The sequence below is a fragment of the Thalassophryne amazonica genome, chromosome 12 (assembly GCF_902500255.1).
Source record: "Thalassophryne amazonica chromosome 12, fThaAma1.1, whole genome shotgun sequence".
Taxonomy (NCBI): Eukaryota; Metazoa; Chordata; class Actinopteri; order Batrachoidiformes; family Batrachoididae; genus Thalassophryne; species Thalassophryne amazonica.
The window spans coordinates 37215940-37237584 of NC_047114.1; the positions used below are offsets into that span (position 1 = coordinate 37215940).

A 21645-nucleotide genomic window follows, 5' to 3' on the forward strand; every position below is an offset into this window, starting at 1 on the left:
GGTTTCGACCAACACTGTGTGGAATTGTTTGAGAGGTATAAATCCACACTTGTGCATCACATGCAGAGCTCACCCTCTCACTGAAAGCTTTCAGAAAGTGAATTTATTATTATTTTTTTTAAATCTCAACGTCGGTGTGACTTCTCAGCCTTAATTTATATGGTTTCACAAAATCATTTCGCAAGAGTATAAACATTCCACACAAGTGATTAGGAAATTTGCTGTGTCACGCTGGATATACAGATTGAGTCCGGAGGAGGACCCAACGAAGTGGGCGGGGTTCATGGGATAAGGATAATCTCGCGAGATGTCAGACGTGGTATAAAGTCTCTCTGCGGGTGTCGGTCACGGTCAGTTTCTCTGCTCCTCCGGTTTCTGGGAAGTTGTAGTTTTGAGTGTGATTAAAGGTATGTATTGTATTTTAAATTTCTGTATCTGCATGGTTTTTAAAGAAGTATTCGTCTTATAAACGAGTGGACGTGATAAAGTGTCAGTCTGATGTAGTTTCATTTACAGCTCCACAGGTGTTTTGTTTCTAAACATGTATTTCATCCATTCTGCGAAACGACGGTTTTTTTTTCCCACCCATTTCCTTTCTTTATTTAAAAAAAGCCAACAAGTGTTCTAGGAAGTAAGATGAACCCCTTTTTTTGTGATTGTTCGTTGTTAATTTGTGGAATAATTCCACTTTGAGGGAATCTCGTGTCGGGTGGCTGCAGTTGTGCAGAGGAAGAAAAATAGTTAATTGCTACTAAGAATCCAATGAGGAAACACCTCTGAATAGAAAATGAGATTGAAAGTGTGTGCGGGATTAGTTCCTGTCAGGAGAAAAAAATAAATCCATAGGATCATGTCAGCAGCCGTCTGTAGGCTTTTTTGAATGTTTGCCACTGATGTGTAAATTTTTTTCTTTTTTTTAACTGCACCATCTGTGACCTTGGCCTCTTGACCTTCATATGTGTGCATTTCCGAGGTATTATGCAAAGGTACACAACAATAAAATGTAGTGCTTTGATGTTGCAGTTGTTCTCAAGTTGCCACTCTGAAACACATATGGACAAATCTGGCAACGGGTCCTGAAAGTGTACCCAACATTGATTCATGGGTGATAATTAAAGGTGTCATATTTTGCTGTGTACTTGGCTAATGTATCATAAAACCTGTGGTTCAGGTCTGATTGTGGTTTTTAATCACAGATGGGATGACTTTATTTATTTTGGCTCACCAAAAAAAGTGACAAATTTGCTTTACAATAAAATAACAAAAAGCTTTGCTTTTTTTTTTTTTGTTTTTTTTAAACCATGGTCCTGAATGAAGACAAGGTGGTTGGTGCAAGTCCATCAATTTTTTATGATCCTGCTTATTCCAACTAAAGCTCCATTCACACCAGGCCAATGTAGAGTTGCGTATTGCAGCGTACTGACTATGCTGAGCTATGCAGCTCTACGCCACGTTTAAGCAGCTCTGTGCAGCAGTATGCTGAGAGGGACGCAAAAATTCAAACTGTTTAATTTTTTTGGTGTAGAGCACTGGACGTAGAAAGTACGCAGTTTTTAACCAAGTATACACAATACTTGAGGGTCACAGTGACGTGGGGCTGCAGCCTATTCCAATGGAAGTGTGAAAGGGGGGGTTCATCCTGGACAAGGCAGCCGTAGACAGACAGACTCATTCGCATCTATGGCCAATTTAAAGTTAATACAATTCACCCTGGATGTCTCTGGGTGTGGAAGGAAGCTGGAGCACCCAGAGGGAATCCACAGTCGTACAATCAAACTTCTTTTTTGTTGGGTTCCTTGGGTCCTTCTGCATAGGCCACACCCATTTATGCCAAGGTGGCCTTACCGCCATTTTTAATTGTCTGAAAATGTTTTTTTTTTTTGTTTTGTGCAGTTTCACTACTCTTTTCAGTTTTATGTGCCATGTTTGGACTGAGCCACACAAAAGTTATTGCATGAATTTTTGATCTTTCTGTTTTGCTGCTATTGGCTTCCAAAATTAAGTGGGTGTGATGTAACTCACTAAATGTGGTCCAGCTCATGAAGGAATTATTCCTTTGAAGTCAAACTGGGTCAGTATGGCCTTCTTCAAAACTGATACCTTAATTGGCCTGATGGGGGCACTACAACCACTGCAGTAGACTTTTGGCAATAATTACTGAACCCTGCATCTTGCCATATTGGCCCCACCTACATCCCTTTTGTAGCTTTGCAGCCATTTTAAAATAATCCTACTCCTCAGACAAATTTTCTTTCTTGCTCAGGGATGGTAAAGATTATGGCAGTTAAATCTGTCGTGCAGCATCCACAAGGCACCCACTACACATGGAAAAAGAATTAACTTACTCACCACATGGTGGTACTATAATAACCACATTTACCTTTTTGCTAATTACTCCTCAAGCATGACGCCTAGAATATATATATATACACACTTGTGATTTACGGAATTTTGAATAGTTTGGAAAAGTGTTTATTCGCTACTCCGCCTCTAGTTTTTGCCCACTCACTCATCTTCAACCGCTTACTCCAGTTAAGGGTTGCATGGGGCTGCAGCCTATCCCAGCAGTCATAGGGCATGAGGCGGGGTACAGGGCCACACATAGACAAACAAACACATACACACCTTCAGACAATTTAAAGCTTCCAATCCACCTAACCTGGATGTCTTTGGATGTGGGAGGAAGCCGGAGCACCTGGAGAGAACCCATGCAAACACAGGGAGAACATGCAAACTCTACACAGAAAGGCCAGAGGTGGGAATCGAATCCATGACCTTCTTGCTGTGAGGCAACAGTGCTAACCACTAATCCACCTTGCTGCCCAATCATCACAAAATGTGGCATGTACAATGCTTGAACCAAGCCACACAAAAATGATTGCATGGCTTTTTCTGACTTTTTTGTTGTTGTTGTGTTTTGGAAGAATTGGTGGGTAAAATTCCAGTGGGTGTGGCTTATATCACTAAATCTGTTATAGCTCATGAATGAATTAATCATTTGAAATCAAAATTAAGATCATCATTACAACATTCTGAAAAAAATTATACCTGAAAAAACCCAATGGAGCCGCTACAGTCACTTCGTTACCACCAAAGTAGATTTTTGGCAGTAACGTCTCAAACATTGGGCCAAAAATAAAAATTCTTTATCTGGATTCTGTTGAATGTTCGTCGTCGTAAGACATTGAACTATCAAATTTGTTGCATAGCAGATTCTTTAGACATTTTGAACTTTTGGGAAATCTGTGCTTTTGCTTCACCTCCTACAATTTTTGCTCAAGTCGTCAGAAAACGTGGCACATAAAATATTTGAAACGAGCCACATAAAAGGTCTACGACAGATTTATCATAGTTTCTCTTGTTTTGCCACTTGAGTTGGAATTGATGTGATGAGTTGAGTTGGTGTGGCTTAATTCATGAAATCTATTGTTCATGAATGAATTGCTCTTTTGATACCAAACTTCATGGACATTTGCAAAAAGTCACACCTTAACTGACCTGATGGGGGCAGCACAGCATCACAGTATACTTTTGGAAGTAACTTCTGAAACCAGAGGCCTATAATAAAAGATCTAATGGATCTGGATTCCATGGAAGATTCTGCATCTAACCATATAGGCTCCACCCACTTCACCATTGAAAATCTTTGGCCATTTATATTTTACTAACAAACTGTTTTTTCACTAATACTTCAACAATTTATCCCGTTTTCACAAAATGTGGGATGTACAATGTTTTAACCAATCCAAGTTATTGAAGGGATCTTTGAAGGTTTAGGGTGCGCTGTAATACCACAGTAGACTTCTGACAACACCAACTGTATGGAGGGATTAATGACAAAGTGCTGTAGCACAGAGTGACAGCAACATGGGAAGATGCAGGGGACATGAGGAGCTTTGAACAGGTGCATTATTCATGGGTTGAATTGCAGAAACAGGGCTTGGACCCTGACAGTGGCCGCTTGCGGCTACATTTTGCATTGTTTGTATGCAACATCGATAAAGGGGGGGTCCACATAGCTTTAAAAAAATGGAGTGTATTTTAAAGTTCATCACCAAAAGGACTGCAGAGACACTCGAATGATGCACATTTAAAATCTTTTAAGAGAACCTGTCTCTGTGAATACTGAGATGATGCTGGCTGTGTGTACGTCAGATGCATAGTAATGCTATGACTCTTTTTTGCAAAGCTTTATTTGCAATTTGTTCTGTATGATTAGAAAAATCTCCCTGGTACGATAAGTGCCAAGACTATTTGGGAAGAAATGATCTTGACATGCATCTCCTAAAAAAAACAATGGACTCCTTTTTATTTATATTTGTGAAGGGTAAATGAAAATGTTTCACTGTTCAGGTTTCCAGTCAGAGTGAAGATGGCTGCAGGCAAGGCTCACATTGGAAAACTGGCCCCAGATTTCACTGCCAAAGCGGTAATGCCAGATGGACAGTTTAAGGAACTCACGCTTTCAGACTACAGAGGTACATTTTTATTAGATTTTTTTTTTACAGTTTACATTATTAAAATAAGTGACTCAAGTAATTAGGTAATCATGCCCTCTTTGTACAGTAGCTTCTCACATGAGGACATGGTTCTGTAAAAGCAAATTTCTATCTTGCATTATAACAAAGATTAATCAGTGATGGAAATAAATCTGTCTGGGGGAGATGGTTTGTCGCTGTCACACAGATCGTGAAGTGATGAATGGCAACACTTGCACAGACGAGGCCAGAATTGTAAATTGTGGTGTAGTTGTTGGATGTGATTCACCGTGTGATTACATGATTAACTTAATAATCTACCCCCCTCCCAACTTTGATGCAGGGAAATATGTTGTATTTTTCTTCTATCCACTGGACTTCACCTTTGTGTGTCCAACTGAGATCATTGCATTCAGTGACGCTGCTAATGAATTTAAGAAGATTGACTGTGAGGTCATCGCTGCCTCTGTTGACTCCCACTTCTCCCATCTTGCATGGTATTTATGAAACTTTAGATTTGAACATAACTGTGTACTTGGCCTTGAAAACTGCATTGTTTCGTTTGCATTTAAGGACCAACACACCCCGTAAGCAGGGTGGTCTGGGTACGATGAAGATTCCCCTGGTGTCTGACATACAGCATACAATCTCCAAAGACTACGGCATCTTGAAGGAGGATGAGGGCATTGCCTACAGGTGGGTTTAGGAATCTATTTGCTGCCTATGCATCCAAGCAATGAAGTGTACAGCAAGTAAGGCCTACGTAGGCCCTAAGATGTTTTTGTGCTGGTGCCTCATCCTAAATTCTGTAGCGTGATGCTACTTATTTATGTGGCACTTTCAATTACATGTACAAAGTCTAGGACCATGCATGTTGCCGCATTCACCGCAGCATCCTGAGACTTAAATACTGCAGAAAATACAATAAATACCACTGTTATTCATAGAGATTTCATAAAAGAGGTAATGCATAAAATACAAAATTCCATTAAGCTTTACTGTTTCTAGGCACAAAAAAACTGGAAAAAATGTTTTTAAATGGCAATGGAACTTGACCACCAAACATCATTTAGCATAGCATTCCACATTTTCTTGTTGAAAATGCATGGACGTCCCCAGAAAAATGTTCTTGAAAGCAGCATATGTTGCTGTAAAATCTCAAATGCTGCCATCATTTAAGTGTAAATTCCCTTTTCCATGGGCAGTGACACAACTCCATACCATGACAGACTCTGGCTTTTGATGCTGAAGACCATCTCAATGGTCTGCTTCATCTTTGTTCTGGAGTACACTGCATCCCTTGATTCCAATAAAGATCTAGACTAATTTAACTGGCCACATTACATGATTCCACTGTATGATGGGTCAACAATGATGCCTCCACACCCAGAGGAAGACAGAGAAGTAATCTATTGTTGTGGTTATATCTCCTATTGATGAATAGCCTGATGCTGTGCCATTTAAGGGATCAGAAATCAGGGGTGTCTAGCTCAGGCTTGCGCCCTTGCCCTTTGTCCACTAAAATTCCTCTAGGTACCTTGAATCCTTTAATGATATTATGCAATGTGGTTATTTCCAGAACAGGAGGTTCCCAGTTCAAGATGACCCCTGCCTATTCTCCATGTTATATGGAGTTATGTCAGGAAAGAAATCTGGTGTAAAACCTATACGAGCTCAACATGCACATCAATCTCTGAACTGCTGTGTTGACCCAGAGTGAAAAAGGTGCAAGTCAAGGGGACTTGTGGACTACAGAGAAAATATGCCAGTCCCTCTCAATCTTTCTTTGAGGATATTTTTTAAATATTTCAATAATTTTCTAACACTTTTGACATACTGGAAACCCTCTGTGCATCTTTACTCCATAAAGATTCAGCCTTTTGTGGATATTGTTTTCATACCATCATATTTATAATCACCTGTTGAAGTTGCTTGTTTGACGTAACATTTTATACTTTTACTTATGTACAGTAATGCAGGAATGTCTGCATATTAATAAATGAAATTTAGTTGACCACATGGGTTGGGTTCACGGTCTAAATAGAAGTAAAAGTAAAAATAAGTGTTTTGTGTGTGTTGGAGGGGTGGTTCCTGTGTGGTACCAACTTTTTCGTGATTCGTGGTTGTAGAAATAAGTCCGTGTAGGTTGCTGTGAATTCTGCTTTCAAAGGGAGATGTTTGTTTTGATAATAAAGCTTTTTATAGCAGGAAGAAAATCATGACATCACCATGTCTAAAGTACAGCAAAAGGCTATTCAATCGGTGGTTTCAACCATATCAATTTAATAATGAGGACAGGAGCACATTCAACTTCTTCTCTGCCATTTTAGGAGAGGGGTTTAATCTACGACAGTGCTGACAGCAACACGAAGGTCCTTACATCAGATAAACTTCTTGTATAAAACAAATCACCCGGTGGCTGTAGCAAATACGGTGAAACTCTGAACACATTCCTTACAGAAGTGCTTGATATGGATTTAAAGAATAAAATGCCAGCATCGTGCACCAGTAGAGTATTTGCCAGAAGTGATATGGTATTTAAGCATAAATAGGTTTTAAAGAAACTACATTTTTGGCAGGGGGTGGGATTTAAACCCAGAGCCTTCTGAACTGAAACCAAGCACATTAACCACTTGGCCACCACCCCTAATTAAGGAACTATGACATGGGCTTTTATTAAGTATTTCCAACCTCATGCTCTAATGCAGTGGATCTCAAACTGGCCCTCAAGTACCACCTAATCTACACACTTATATGTATTCCAATCTAGCAATTATATTATATGATGACGTAATTGTATGGTAAAATTTCTAACTGATCAAAACAATTCTTTGTAACTAAATGCGGTGCAGCACATTGACATTCAGCTCTTTACATATTTTGGGGATAAACTGAAGTCTCATATTTTATTTTGGGATGCACTTGCATAAATGCATGTACAGTAGTATTCAGAATAATACGAGTAGTGCTATGTGACTAAAAAGATTAATCCAGGTTTTGAGTATATTTCTTATTGTTACATGGGAAACAAGGTACCAGTAGATTCTCACAAATCTAAAGACCAAGCATTCATGATATGCACACTCTTAAGGCTATGAAACTGGGCTATTGGTTAAAAAAAAGTAGTAAAGGGGGTGTTCACAATAATAGTAGCATCTGCTGTTGACGCTACAAAGTCAAAACTATTATGTTCAAACTGCTTTTTTAGCAATCCTGTGAATCACTAAACTAGTATTTAGTTATACAACCCCTGGCAATAATTATGGAATCACTGGGCTCGGAGGATGTTCATTCAGTTGTTTAATTTTGTAGAAAAAAACCAGATCAGACATGACACAACTAAAGTCATTTCAAATGGCAACTTTCTGGCTTTAGGAAATAAGGGAAAAAAAATTGTGGCAGTCAGTAACGGTTACTTTTTTAGACCAAGCAGAGGGGAAAAATATGGAATCACTCAATTCTGACGAAAAAATTATGGAATCATGAAAAACAAAAGAACGCTCCAACACATCACTAGTATTTTGTTGCATCACCTCTGGCTTTTATAACAACTTGCAGTCTCTGAGACATGGACTTAATGAGTGACAAACAGTACTCTTCATCAATCTGGCTCCAACTGTCTCTGATTGCTGTTGCCAGATCAGCTTTGCAGGTTGGAGCCTTGTCATGGACCATTTTCTTCAACTTCCACCAAAGATTTTCAATTGGGATTAAGATCCGGACTATTTGCAGGCCATGACATTCACCCTGTGTCTTTTTGCAAGGAATGTTTTCACAGTTTTTGCTCTATGGCAAGATGCATTATCATCTTGAAAAATGATTTCATCATCCCCAAACATCCTTTCAATTGATGGGTTAAGAACAGTGCCCAAAATATCAACGTAAACTTGTGCATTTATTGATGATGTAATGACAGCCATCTCCCCAGTGCCTTTACCTGACATGCAGCCCCATATCATCGACTGTGGAAATTTACATGTTCTCTTCAGGCAGTCATCTTTATAAATCTCATTGGAATGGCACCAAACAAAAGTTCCAGCATCATCACCTTGCCCAATGCAGATTCGAGATTCATCACTGAATATGACTTTCATCCACAGTCCACGATTGCTTTTCCTTAGCACATTGTAACCTTGTTGTTTTCTGTTTAGGTGTTAATGATGGCTTTCGTTTACATTTTCTGTATGTAAATCCCATTTCCTTTAGGCGGTTTCTTACAGTTCGGTCACAGACGTTGACTCCAGTTTCCTCCCCTTCATTCCTCATTTGTTTTGTTGTGCATTTTCGATTTTTGAGACATATTGCTTTAAGTTTTCTGTCTTGCCGCTTTGATGTCTTCCTTGGTCTACCAGTATGTTTGCCTTTAACAACCTTCCTATGTTTGTATTTGGTCCAGAGTTTAGACACCGCTGACTGTGAACAACCAGCATCTTTTGCAACATTGCGTGATGATTTACCCTCTTTTAAGAGTTTGATAATCCTCTCCTTTGTTTCAATTGACATCTCTCGTGTTGGAGCCGTGATTCATGTCAGTCCACTTGGTGCAAGAGCTCTCCAAGGTATGATCACTCCTTTTTAGATGCAGACTAACGAGCAGATCTGCTTTGATGCAGGTGTTAGTTTTGGGGATGAAAATTTACATGGTGATTGCATAATTTATTCTTCAGAATTGAGTGAGTCCATATTTATTTTTTTTTCCCTCTGCTTGGTCTAAAAAAAGTAACCGTTACTGACTGCCGCAATTTATTTTTTTTTCCTGATTTCTTATACTGTTAAAGCCAGAAAGTTGCCATTTGAAATAACTTTAGTTTTGTCATGTCTGTGATCTGCTTTGTTTTCTACAAAATTAAACAACTGAATGAACATCCTCCGAGGCCGGTGATTCCATAATTGCCAGGGGTTGTATAACCACAGTTTTTCATGATTTCTTAACATCTGCGAGGCATTAATTTTGTTGATGTGGAACCATGATTTTGCTCGTTTACTAATGTGCTTGGGGTCATTGTCTTGTTGAAACACCCCTTTCAAGGGCATGTCCTCTTCAGCATAAGGCAACATGACCTCTTCAAGTATTTGATATATCCAAACTGATCCATGATACCTAGTATGCGATATATAGGCCCAACACCATAGTAGGAGAAACATGCCCATATCATGATGCTTGCACCACCATTCTTCACTGTGAACTGTGCCTTGAATTCAGAGTTTGGGGGTCGTCTCACAAATTGTCTGTGGCCCTTGGACCCAAAAAGAACAATTTTACTCATCAGTCCACAAAATATTCCTCAGTTTCTCTTTAGGCCAGTTGATGTGTTCTTTGGCAAACTGTAACCTCTTCTGCACATGTCTTTTATTTAACAGAGGGACTTTGCGGGGGATTCTTGCAAATAAATTAGCTTCACACAGGCGTCTTCTAACTGTCACAGCACTTACAGGTAACTCCAGACTGTCTTTGATCATCCTGGAGCTGATCAGTGGGTGAGCCTTTGCCATTCTGGTTATTCTCCTATCCATTTTGATGGTTGTTTTCCGTTTTCTTCCACGCGTCTTTTTTTTTTTTTTTTGTCCATTTTAAAGCATTGGTGATCATTGTACATGAACAGCCTATAATATTTTGCACCTGCGTATGTTTTCCCCTCTCCAATCAACTTTTTAATCAAACTACGCTGTTCGTCTGAACGTCCCATTTTCTTCAGGCTTTCAAAGAGAAAAGCATGTTCAACAGGTGCTGGCTTCATCCTTAAATAGGGGACACCTGATTCACACCTGTTTGTTCCACAAAATTGATGAACTCACTGACTGAATGCCACACTACTACAACCCCTGGCAAAAATTATGGAATCACCGGCCTCGGAGGATGTTCATTCAGTTGTTTAATTTTGTAGAAAAAAAGCAGATCACAGACATGACACAACTAAAGTCATTTCAAATGGCAACTTTCTGGCTTTAAGAAACACTAAGAAATCAAGAAAAAAAATTGTGGCAGTCAGTAACGGTTACTTTTTTAGACCAAGCAGAGGGAAAAAAATATGGAATCACTCAATTATGAGGAAGAAATTATGGAATCACCCTATAAATTTTCTTCCCCAAAACTAACAGCTGCATCAAATCAGATCTGCTTGTTAGTCTGCATCTAAAAAGGAGTGATCACACCTTGGAGAGCTGTTGCACCAAGTGGACTGCCATGAATCATGGCTCCAACACGAGAGATGTCAATTGAAACAAAGGAGAGGATTATCAAACTCTTAAAAGAGGGTAAATCATCACGCAATGTTGCAAAAGATGTTGGTTGTTTACAGTCAGCTGTGTCTAAACTCTGGACCAAATACAAACATGGGAAGGTTGTTAAAGGCAAACATACTGGTAGACCAAGGAAGACATCAAAGCGTCAAGACATAACTTAAAGCAATATGTCTCAAAAATGCACAACAAAACAAATGAGGAATGAAGGGGAGGAAACTGGAGTCAACGTCTCTGACCGAACTGTAAGAAACCGCCTAAAGGACCATTTTCCATGACAAGGCTCCAACCTGCAAAGCTGAGCTGGCAACAGCAATCAGAGAAAGTTGGAGCCAGATTGAAGAGTACTGTTTGTCACTCATTAAGTCCATGCCTCAGAGACTGCAAGCTGTTATAAAAGCCAGAGGTGGTGCAACAAAATACTAGTGATGTGTTGGAGTGTTCTTTTGTTTTTCATGATTCCATAATTTTTTCCTCAGAATTGAGTGATTCCATTCCCCCCCCCCCCCCTTGCTTGGTCTAAAAAAGTAACCGTTACTGACTGCCACAATTTTTTTTTTTTTTTTTTTTTTTTTTTTTTTGTTCCTGATTTCTTATAGTGTTTCTTAAAGCCAGAAAGTTGCCATTTAAAATTACTTTAGTTTTGTGTCATGTCTGTGATCTGCTTTTTTTTTTCTTTTTCTTTTTTCTTCCTACAAAATTAAACTGAACATCCTCAGAGGCCAGTGATTCCATAATTTTTGCCAGGGGTTGTATTATTGTGAACACCCCCTTTTCTACTTTTTTTTTTTTTTTTTTTTTTTTTTTTTTTTACTAATAGCCCAATTTCATAGCCTTGAGTGTGCATATCATGAATGCTTGGTCTTGGATTTGTGAGACTCTACTGGTACATTGTTTCCCATGTAACAATAAGAAATATCCTCAAAACCTGGATTAATCTTTTTAGTCACATAGCACTATTATTATGAACACTACTGTACTTTAATTTTAGCCACACAATTGTTTTTAATACATTGCAAGATTGAGTCATATTTTTGACAGCCCCCTGTAATCAAGCTTAACCCTCATTCATAGAAATAATTCTCTCCTGTCACACATCGAATAGAAGAACTAACACCAGGTGGTGCCAACTGCATTTTGTCTTCAACTTTTTGAAACATAAAATTGACATTATGAAAACACCAATTCATAGGATCCTCCTCTCCAAAACATTTCTGCTGCTTTTTGGTTTAAGCAGTGAGCATGTTGCTTTGTGCAATATCATTAAAGTCCGCTCCCATGGTGGCAACCCAAACTGCGCGTTACCTGGCTGCTTCAGTGAATGTGTGTGTTTTAACATTATTTAATTCTGTATTTCTTTGGAGAGTTAGGAACTGCTCCTCTTTCTGTTTCAGGGGACTGTTCATAATCGACGAGAAAGGCATTCTAAGGCAGATCACAATCAATGACCTCCCAGTTGGACGCTCAGTAGAGGAGACTCTTCGCCTGGTCCAAGCCTTTCAGTTCACTGACAAACACGGAGAAGGTAATTTATTGCAGTAGTCCAGTCAAACTGTTATGTGGGTTCTTGTACTGTCATCTGGCGTTTCAAATGAAGTCAAATATTCCCCAACTAACCCTTAATTATTAGTCTTTCAGAAGCATTCACACTATAGGAGCTATAACTCCTATTTCTAGAATTGCCAACACTGTCTGGAGGCATTCATTTTGGTGTATGTAAACTGATGACCTACTGAATCTGAAATGGTGTATTAAAAGTTGAGATGAATCTTATTTATAAGTTGCTTTGTCCTACTAGCGAATTACCCGCCCCAGGGAATGTTTGATTCAGAGACGAAAATGAAAACTTAATTTTAGCCAACAAAGCTATCACCTCCCACCTATCCTGGATTCCAGAAAACTGTTAAGGTGTGACTAAAGCTGCCTCAAGAAGAGACAGCTGCTATTACTACTTTTACTTGCAAAAATGAAGGGGGGTGGGAGGAATACAAAAGTATGACACCAACTTTTTAGCACACTTGCTAATAATGATTCGATACAAAAATGTCCCTCTCCTCACAACTACTACCGCAACTAGCCTATGTCACTCCCTGTATGCCAAAGTACATGTTTGGCTCATTTCCAAGGTGCCATTTTGAGAGGAGAGAGATGGCTAGATGATATTATAAACCTTGTAGCTGGACACTTTGAAAATGTCACATGGCCAGTGGGAGAAAACTGACTTTGAAAGTTGAGGTATGTCAACTGGTCTGCAACGGTTTGTTGGCTGTGTGGATGTTTTTTTTTTTCCCCCTCTTCCCTATAGTTCGTCACACTTTTCTCTCTGATCCCACATATTCCCTGTGTCTAGCAGGGAAAACATTAATGGGGTCAGTGATTGTGTTCACAAACATTTATTAAAATCTGCTATAACTGTTTAAAATTTTAGTTCAAATGGATGGGGACAAGGACCAGTGATCCTGTTTTTAGGGCATGTTGAAAAGATGAACATAAAAGCAAGCGCACCTAAGATTCTTTTGAAGCCTTGTTACTAATCTGTGTTTTGGTGGTCACCAGAACCAATAAGCAACTTAAAGTTTTATGCAAAAGTTTGGGCACCCCTGATAATTTTCATTATTTTCCTTTATAAATCATTGGTTGTCTGGATTAGAAATTTCAGTTAAATATATGATATGGCAGAGGAACACACTGATATTTGAGAAGCGAAATGAAGTACCTAGTATTTACAGAAAGTGTGCAATAATTAAACAAAATTGGGCAGATGCATAAATTTGGGCACCCTTGTCATTTTATTGATTTGAATACACTAGCAGATTAGCACTAATTATTGGAACACAAAATTGGTTTAGTAAGTTAATTGACCATTGACCTCCTTTCACTGGTGAATAAGATGGCCATTTGCAAATATTTCCCCTCTTTGCATCTCTTCTGAGTGGCAACATGGGAGCCTCTAAACTCTCAAATGACCTAAAAACAAAGATTGTTCAACATCATGGTTTAGGGGAAGGATATAAAAAGCTATCTCAGATTTCAGCTGCCAGTTTCCACTCTGAGGAACATAGTGAGGAAATGGAAGACTGCAGGTTCAGTACTAGTTAAGGCCCAAAGTGACAGGCCAAGAATGGTGAGAACAGTCATAGTCAACCCACAGACTTGCTCCAAAGACCTACAACATGATCTTGCTGCAGATAGTGTCTCTGTGCATCGTTCAACTATACAGCGCACTTTGCCCAAAGAGATCCTGTATGATGCTGTAATACAGAGGAAGCCTTTTCTGTGTACATGCCACAAACAGTGGCTTGAGGTATGTTAAAGCACATTAGGACAAGCCAGCTTCATTTTGGAATTAGGTGCTATGGACTGATGTAACTAAAATTTAGTTATTTGGACATAACAAGGGGCGGTGTATACATGGCAGAAAAAGAACACAGCATTCCAAGAAAAATGCTTGCTACCTACAGTAAAATTTGGAGGTGGTTCTATCATGCTGTGTGGCCAGTGCAGGTACTGGAATCTTGTTAAAGTTGAGGGGCACATGAATTCCAGTCAATATCAGCAGATTCTTGAACAAGTTTCATGAATCAGTGACAAAGCTGAAGTTGCGCCGGGGCTGGATCTTTGAACAAGACAACCCTAAACACTGCTCAATCTACTAAGGCATTCATGCAGAGGAACAAGTACAATGTTCTGGAATGGCCATCTCAGTCCCCAAACCTGAATATTATTGAAAATCTGTGGTGTGATTTTTAAGCGGGCTGTCCATGCTCGGAAACCAACAAACCTGAGATGTTTTGTAAAGAATGGTCCAAAACACCTTCAACCAGAATCCAGACTCTCTTTGGAAGCTATAGGAAGTGTTTACAGGCTATATATATATTTATTTTTCTGTTGGGGTGCCCACATTTATGCGCCTAATTTTGTTTAAAGAATTATTACACACTCTGTAAATTGTATAAACTTCATTTCACTTCTCAAATATCACTGTTTGTCTGCTATATGATATATTTAACTGAAATTGCTTATCCAAACAACCAATGATTTATAAAGGAAAATCATGGAAATCATCAGGGGTACCAAAACCTTTACATACAACTGTAACTGTGGAGGTTACTACAATACAACCCCTGGGAAAAATTATGGAATCACTGGCCTCGGAGGATGTTCATTCAGTTGTTTAATTTTGTAGAAAAAAGCAGATCACAGAGATGACACAAAACTAAAGTCACACAAATGGCAACTTTCTGGCTTTAAGAAACACTATAAGAAATCAGGAAAAATAATTGTGGCAGTCAGTAACGGTTACTTTTTTTTAGACCAAGCAGAGGGAAAAAAATATGGAATCACTCAATTCTGAGGAATAAATTATGGAATCACCCTGTAAATTTTCATCCCCAAAACTAACACCTGCATCAAATCAGATCTGCTCGTTAGTCTGCATCTAAAAAGGAGTGATCACACCTTGGAGAGCTGTTGCACCAAGTGGACTAACATGAATCATGGCTCCAACATGAGAGATGTCAATTGAAACAAAGGAGAGGATTATCAAACTCTGAAAAGAGGGTAAATCATCACGCAATGTTGCAAAAGATGCTGGTTGTTCAGTCAGCGGTGTCTAAACTCTGGACCAAATACAAACATGGGAAGGTTGTTAAAAGCAAACATACTGGTAGACCAAGGAAGACGTCAAAGCATCAAGACAGAAAACTTAAAGCAATATGTCTCAAAAATTGAGAATGCACAACAAAACAAATGAGGAACGAATGGGAGGAAACTGGAGTCAACGTCTGTGACCGAACTGTAAGAAACCGCCTAAAGGAAATGGGATTTACATACAGAAAAGCTAAACGAAAGCCATCATTAACACCTAAACAGAAAAAACAAGGTCACAATGGGCTAAGGAAAAGCAATCGTGGACTCTGGATGACTGGATGAAAGTCATATTCAGTGATGAATCTCAAATCTGCATTGGGCAAGGTAATGATGCTGGAACTTTTGTTTGGTGCCATTCCAATGACATTTATAAAGATGACTGCCTCAAGAGAACATGTAAATTTCCACAGTTGATGATATGGGGCTGCATGTCAGGTAAAGGCACTGGGGAGATGGCTGTCATTACATCATCAATAAATGGGTGATTCTTAGACTACGGGCACTTATGTCCTTTGATCATATTGTATGAAAAACAGAAAAAAGGGTAAATTTCACACTTTTATAGTTATCTTTACAATGAATGTGTTAAGAAATTTGTTCTAGTAGTCTGACTTTCTCACCTTTTTTCAGCGTCATTATATGCAAATATTGCCGTTTTGTGCTTGTCCCACACCCAGACTTTTGATCTTCAATGATAAAAATGAATGGTAAACATTTTTTCTAATGTTTTAAAATCAGTAAAATAATCAAAACATAATTGGGGTATTCAATGTCATACAACTGTTTATTTTTTTTAAACAAAATGTAGTTGTCCCACACTGTTGCCGTAATTTCCACCACAACACTGTAATGTCCGTTTAAACAGTTTGAATGAAAGCTTGTTTGGGTAGTTTCTATGGATATAAACAGTGACATCAGAGCACATGTATAGAGCGCCAAATCACAACAAACAGTTGCCCCAAGGTGCTTTATATTGTAAGGCAATGGTGTGGTGGAAATTACATTTACAAGGCCAGTAGTGCCCGTAGTTAAAGAATCACCCAAATGCACAAGTTTACGTTGATATTTGACACTTTTCTTATCCCATCAATTGAAAGGATGTTTGGGGATGATATCACTTTTCAAGATGATAATGCATCTTACCATAGAGCAAAAACTGTGAAAACATTCCTTACAAAAAGACACATAGGGCCAATGTCATAGTCTACTGTTTGTCACTCATTAAGTCCATGCCTCAGACTGCAAGTTGTTATACAACCCCTGGCAAAAATTGTGGAATCACCGGCCTCGGAGGATGTTCATTTTGTAGAAAAAAAAAAAAAGCAGATCACAGACATGACACAAAACTAAAGTCATTTCAAATGGCAACTTTCTGGCTTTAAGAAACACTCTAAGAAATCAGGAACAAAAAAAATTGTGGCAGTAACTGTTACTTTTTTAGACCAAGCAGAGGGAAAAAAATATGGAATCACTCAATTCTGAGGAAAACATTATGGAATCATGAAAAACAAAAGAACGCTCCAACACATCACTAGTATTTTGTTGCACCACCTCTGGCTTTTATAACAGCATGCAGTCTCCGAGGCATGGACTTAATGAGTGACAAACAGTACTCTTCATCAGTCTGGCTCCAGCTTTCTCTGATTGCTGTTGCCAGATCAGCTTTGCAGGTTGGAGCCTTGTTATGGACCATTTTCTTCAACTTCCACCAAAGATTTTCAATTGGATTAAGATCCGGACTATTTGCAGGCCATGACATTGACCCTGTGTGTCTTTTTGCAAGGAATGTTTTCAGTTTTTGCTCTATGGCAAGATGCATTATCATCTTGAAAAAATGATTTCATCATCCCCAAACATCCTTTCAATTGATGGGATAAGAAAAGTGTCTAAATATCAACGTAAACTTGTGCATTTATTGATGATGTAATGACAGCCATCTCCCCAGTGCCTTTACCTGACATGCAGCCCCATATCGACTGTGGAAATTTACATGTTCTCTTCAGGCAGTCATCTTTATAAATCTCATTGGAATGGCACCAAACAAAAGTTCCAGCATCATCACCTTGCCCAATGCAGATTCGAGATTCATCACTGATCACTGAATATGACTTTCATCCAGTCATCCACAGTCCACGATTGCTTCTCCTTAGCCCATTGTAACCTTGTTTTTTCTGTTTAGGTGTTAATGATGGCTTTTGTTTAGCTTTTCTGTATGTAAATCCCATTTCCTTTCCTTCCTTCGGTCACAGACGTTGACTCCAGTTTCCTCCCATTCGATCTTCATTTGTTTTGTTGTGCATTTTCGATTTGAGACATTGCTTTAAGTTATCTGTCTTGATGCTTTGTCTTCCTTGGTCTACCAGTATGTTTGCCTTTAACAACCTTCCCATGTTTGTATTTGGTCCAGAGTTTAGACACAGCTGACTGTGAACAACCAACATCTTTTGCAACATTGCGTGATGATTTACCCTCTTAAGAGTTTGATAATCCTCTCCTTTTGTTTCAATTGACATCTCTCGTGTTGGAGCCATGATTCATGTCAGTCCACTTGGTGCAACAGCTCTCCAAGGTGTGATCACTCCTTTTTAGATGCAGACTAATGAGCAGATCTGATTTGATGCAGGTGTTAGTTTTTGGGGATGAAAATTTACAGGGTGATTCCATAATTTATTCCTCAGAATTGAGTGATTCCGTTTTTCTTCCCCCCCCCCCCCCCCTCTTCTTGGTCTAAAAAAGTAAGTTACTGACTGCCACAATTTTTTTTTTTTTTTCCTGATTTCTTATAGTGTTTCTTAAAGCCAGAAAGTTGCTATTTGAAATGACTTTAGTTTTGTCATGTCTGTGATCTGATTTTTTTTTTTTTCTACAAAATTAAACAACTGAATGAACATCCTCCGAGGCCGGTGATTCCATAATTTTTCCCAGGGGTTGTACAAGAATTGGCTCAGTAATTGCTCACTTCACTATTTTCTTCCCTATAGTCAGTGATTGGGGGGTGGGGGGGAATTCAGAGGTCACCTTGTTAGACCTGTGCGGCAGAATAAATTTCGATGTCTGACATAATATCATTATAGATGGCAATAAATCAGGCACTTCAAAAAAACTGGAATAAAGGCTTTTGTTGTCTGTACTCTGATTCATTTCTAACTCCTTCTCCCCTCCAGTCTGCCCAGCTGGCTGGAAACCAGGTAGTGACACAATCAAGCCTGATGTCCAGAAGAGTAAAGATTTCTTCTCCAAGCAGTAATAAGACCACGGCCAGAATCTGCTGCTTGCTGTAGGAAACATTTCTCGAACCTTTTGTAATCACTTTTGTGAAGTAAACACTCTTTAGGTATACTGTTGTCTGTCGTGCACTTGTAACCAAAGCATATAACTGTATGTTCAGTCCAGTCTGTTTCCTTGTTGTTATTTTCATTACAAAGATGTGTGTGTATATATATATATATATGTGTGTGTGTGTGTGCTTAGTAACACACAGAATGTGTCTCTGTGAGAAGATTGCTTTACAAACAAAAAGGATAATAAATCTCAAAATGCCCAACTTGCTCAGTCTGTGTATATCTGCTAAAGCCCAGGTTGTCTGTTTGTAAGAATAGTGTGTCCTGAAAGTATTCACTTTGGCACATATGTTAGCCTTATTCAAAAAAAAAAAAAAAATCCCTCAAAATTCTGCTCTCAACACCCCATAATGACAACATGAAAAGGTTTTATTAAAAATAATTGAAGAAATCACATGGAAGTATTTGCACCCTTTTCTCAACAGTTTGATGCAGCAATTACAGCCTCAAGTCTTCTTGAATATGCCACAAGCTTGGTGCACCTATCTTTAGGTAGTTTTGCCCCTTCCTCTTTGCAGCACCTCTCAAGCCCCATCCCGTTGGATGGGGAGAATCGGTGCACAGCCGTTTTTAGATCTCACAAGAGATGTTCAATCAGATTCAGGTCTGGACTCTGGCTGGGCCACTCAAGGACAGTCAGAGTTGTCCTGAAGCCACTCCTGTGAGATCTTGGCTGTGCTTAGGGTCATTGTCCTGCTGAAAGATGAACCGTCACCCCAGTCTGAGGTCAAGAGCTCTCTGGAGCAGGTTTTCATCCAAGATGTCTCTGTACATCATTGCATTCATTTTTCCTTCAAAGCTGACTAGTCTCCCAGTTCCTGCCACTGAAAAACATCCCCACAGCATAATACTGCCACCACCATGCTTTCATCTGGCCACTCTACCACACAGGCTTGATTGTTGGATTGCTGCAGAGATGGTTGTCCTGGAAGGTTCTCTACTCTTCAGAGAAATGCTGGCGCTCTGACAGAGTGCCCATCAGGTTCTTGGTCACCTCCCTGACTAAGGTCCACCAATCACTCAATTTAGATGGGCGGCCAGTTTTAGGAAGAGTCTTGGTGGATATGAACTTCTTCCATTTATGGATGGAGGCCACTGCTCACTGCAGAAAGCAACAGAAATGTTTACATACACTTTCCCAGATTTGTGCCTCAAGACAATCCTCTCTGTCTTCAGACAATTCCTTTGACTTCATGTTTGGTTTGTGCTCTGACATGTACTGGCAACTGTGGGACCTTATATGTAGACAAGTGTGCCTTTCCAAATCATGTCTAATCAAGTGACCTTACACCAGGTGGACTCCCAGTTAAGCTACAAACATCTCAAGGATGGTCAGTAGATACATGATTCACCTGAGCTCAATTTTAAGTTTAATGGCAAAGACTGAATACTTACATGTGATTTTTAGTTTTTATGTTTAATAAATTTGCAAAAAAATATCAAGGAAAACTTTTTCACAATGTCATTACGGGGTATTATGTGTAGAATTTTGAGGGAAAAAATTAATCCATTTTGGAATAAGGCTGTAACGGCAAAATGTGTAAAAAATGAAGCGCCGTGAATACTTTCCAGATGCACTGCAACTGCCAGTGAGAGCCCAGTTTATGCATGGTAACGTCACGTGTATCTAAGAGAGTAATCATGTAACTAATGAATTTTTTTTTCACCAGTGGCGCTTGCACGTTTATGAACCCTGGCATATTACAAACATTTGTTTGGAATCATGCTGTCACACCAATGGGAAATGTGAAACTACCTATGAAAGTTTTTGCCGTCAGAAGTACACTCTGACTTAAAATGTCTCACACATTAGTCATGCATTATAACAAGTGTACTTTTACTTTGTTGATCATTGCAACCTACAGAAACGTATTGCATTTACTGGATTAAAAACAGGCCCCTGATCTTGTAATTACAAGAAAAGATCTCATAATTATGAGATGTGTCCTGTCCTTATATTAATTATTACAGCTGTGATGGAAGCATTGTGTGGAGGTAATGTTTTTGATTTGGTTTTAATGTGGACAATTTTGAAACTGAGTTTTAAATGTAGTCTTTGTGGTCAATTAAGAGTTTGGTGTGGTGTGTGGGTGTGCTTTTTTGGGGAGGGCGGATGAGTAGAGGTGGGCGATACCGGGAATTTTGGTATTGATCCGATACCAAGTAAATACAGGTCCAGTATCGCAGATACCGATACTTTTTCATATTTGAGCTTCATAGATCCAAAGGATCCAAAAGACCTAGGATAGAATTTCGCCAAACATTGTACGTGACAACAAAATTTTATCACAATCAACATTTTTGTTTTAAAAAAAAAATCATAACTAAAAATCTCCTGAGGTAGAGGGCTGACAAACCACAATACAAGGGTGCGCTGCTCCATGTTGTGTGACACAGCACAGTGCTGCTCTTACAGAGAGGAGACTTTGATTAATCTGCGTGCGCAGCAGTCAGTGCGTGTGGGGGAGAAAAAGCTTGAGTATCGATCTTTTTACACGAGGATTGTTCAAAATCAATACCAGCATTGGTATCGATATTAGGGTCGATCCGCCCACCTCTAGTGATTATTTTTTAATTATTTCTTGTATTGTGACCGAACGCTATAACTTAAGGTAATGATGGTGAATATAATTAGTCAGCCAAGAGTTACTTAATTCTGTCATACCAAAGCACAAACTGTTTTCAAAAGGAATGTGACTTGAAGTCATTTTTAACATATAACACAATTTACAAATTACAGTACACTACCCAGCCCAACAGCACGATGATTATGCCATATTTTCGGGGGGGGGGGGGGGGGTAATAATTCGACGTTATTTCGAAGCAGCCCTTTGGAATTCAAATACAGTACTCATGAATCTTATGAACCATGAACCAGTGTTCACCAAATGACGAGCAGCTGTCAGGCTGTGTGAGTAAATACGTATCTGGTGGAA

At 39.1% G+C, this 21645-nt stretch overlaps 1 protein-coding gene across 2 annotated transcripts; it reads left to right on the forward strand.

Moving 5' to 3' along the window:
- Window positions 1-290: 290 nt before the first annotated feature.
- Window positions 291-18909, forward strand: prdx1 (peroxiredoxin 1). Of its 2 annotated transcripts, none has more exons than XM_034182794.1 (6): window positions 291-407; window positions 4354-4478; window positions 4822-4975; window positions 5052-5174; window positions 12113-12243; window positions 18533-18909. In XM_034182794.1, the coding sequence occupies exons 2-6, from the start codon at window positions 4373-4375 to the stop codon at window positions 18613-18615; spliced, it is 597 nt and encodes a 198-aa protein (XP_034038685.1). In that variant the 5' UTR covers window positions 291-407; window positions 4354-4372; the 3' UTR covers window positions 18616-18909. The 2 variants fall into 2 exon arrangements, with proteins under 2 accessions (XP_034038685.1, XP_034038686.1); XM_034182795.1 differs by having other exon boundaries at window positions 389-407; window positions 4362-4478.
- The last annotated feature ends 2736 nt before the right edge of the window (window positions 18910-21645 follow it).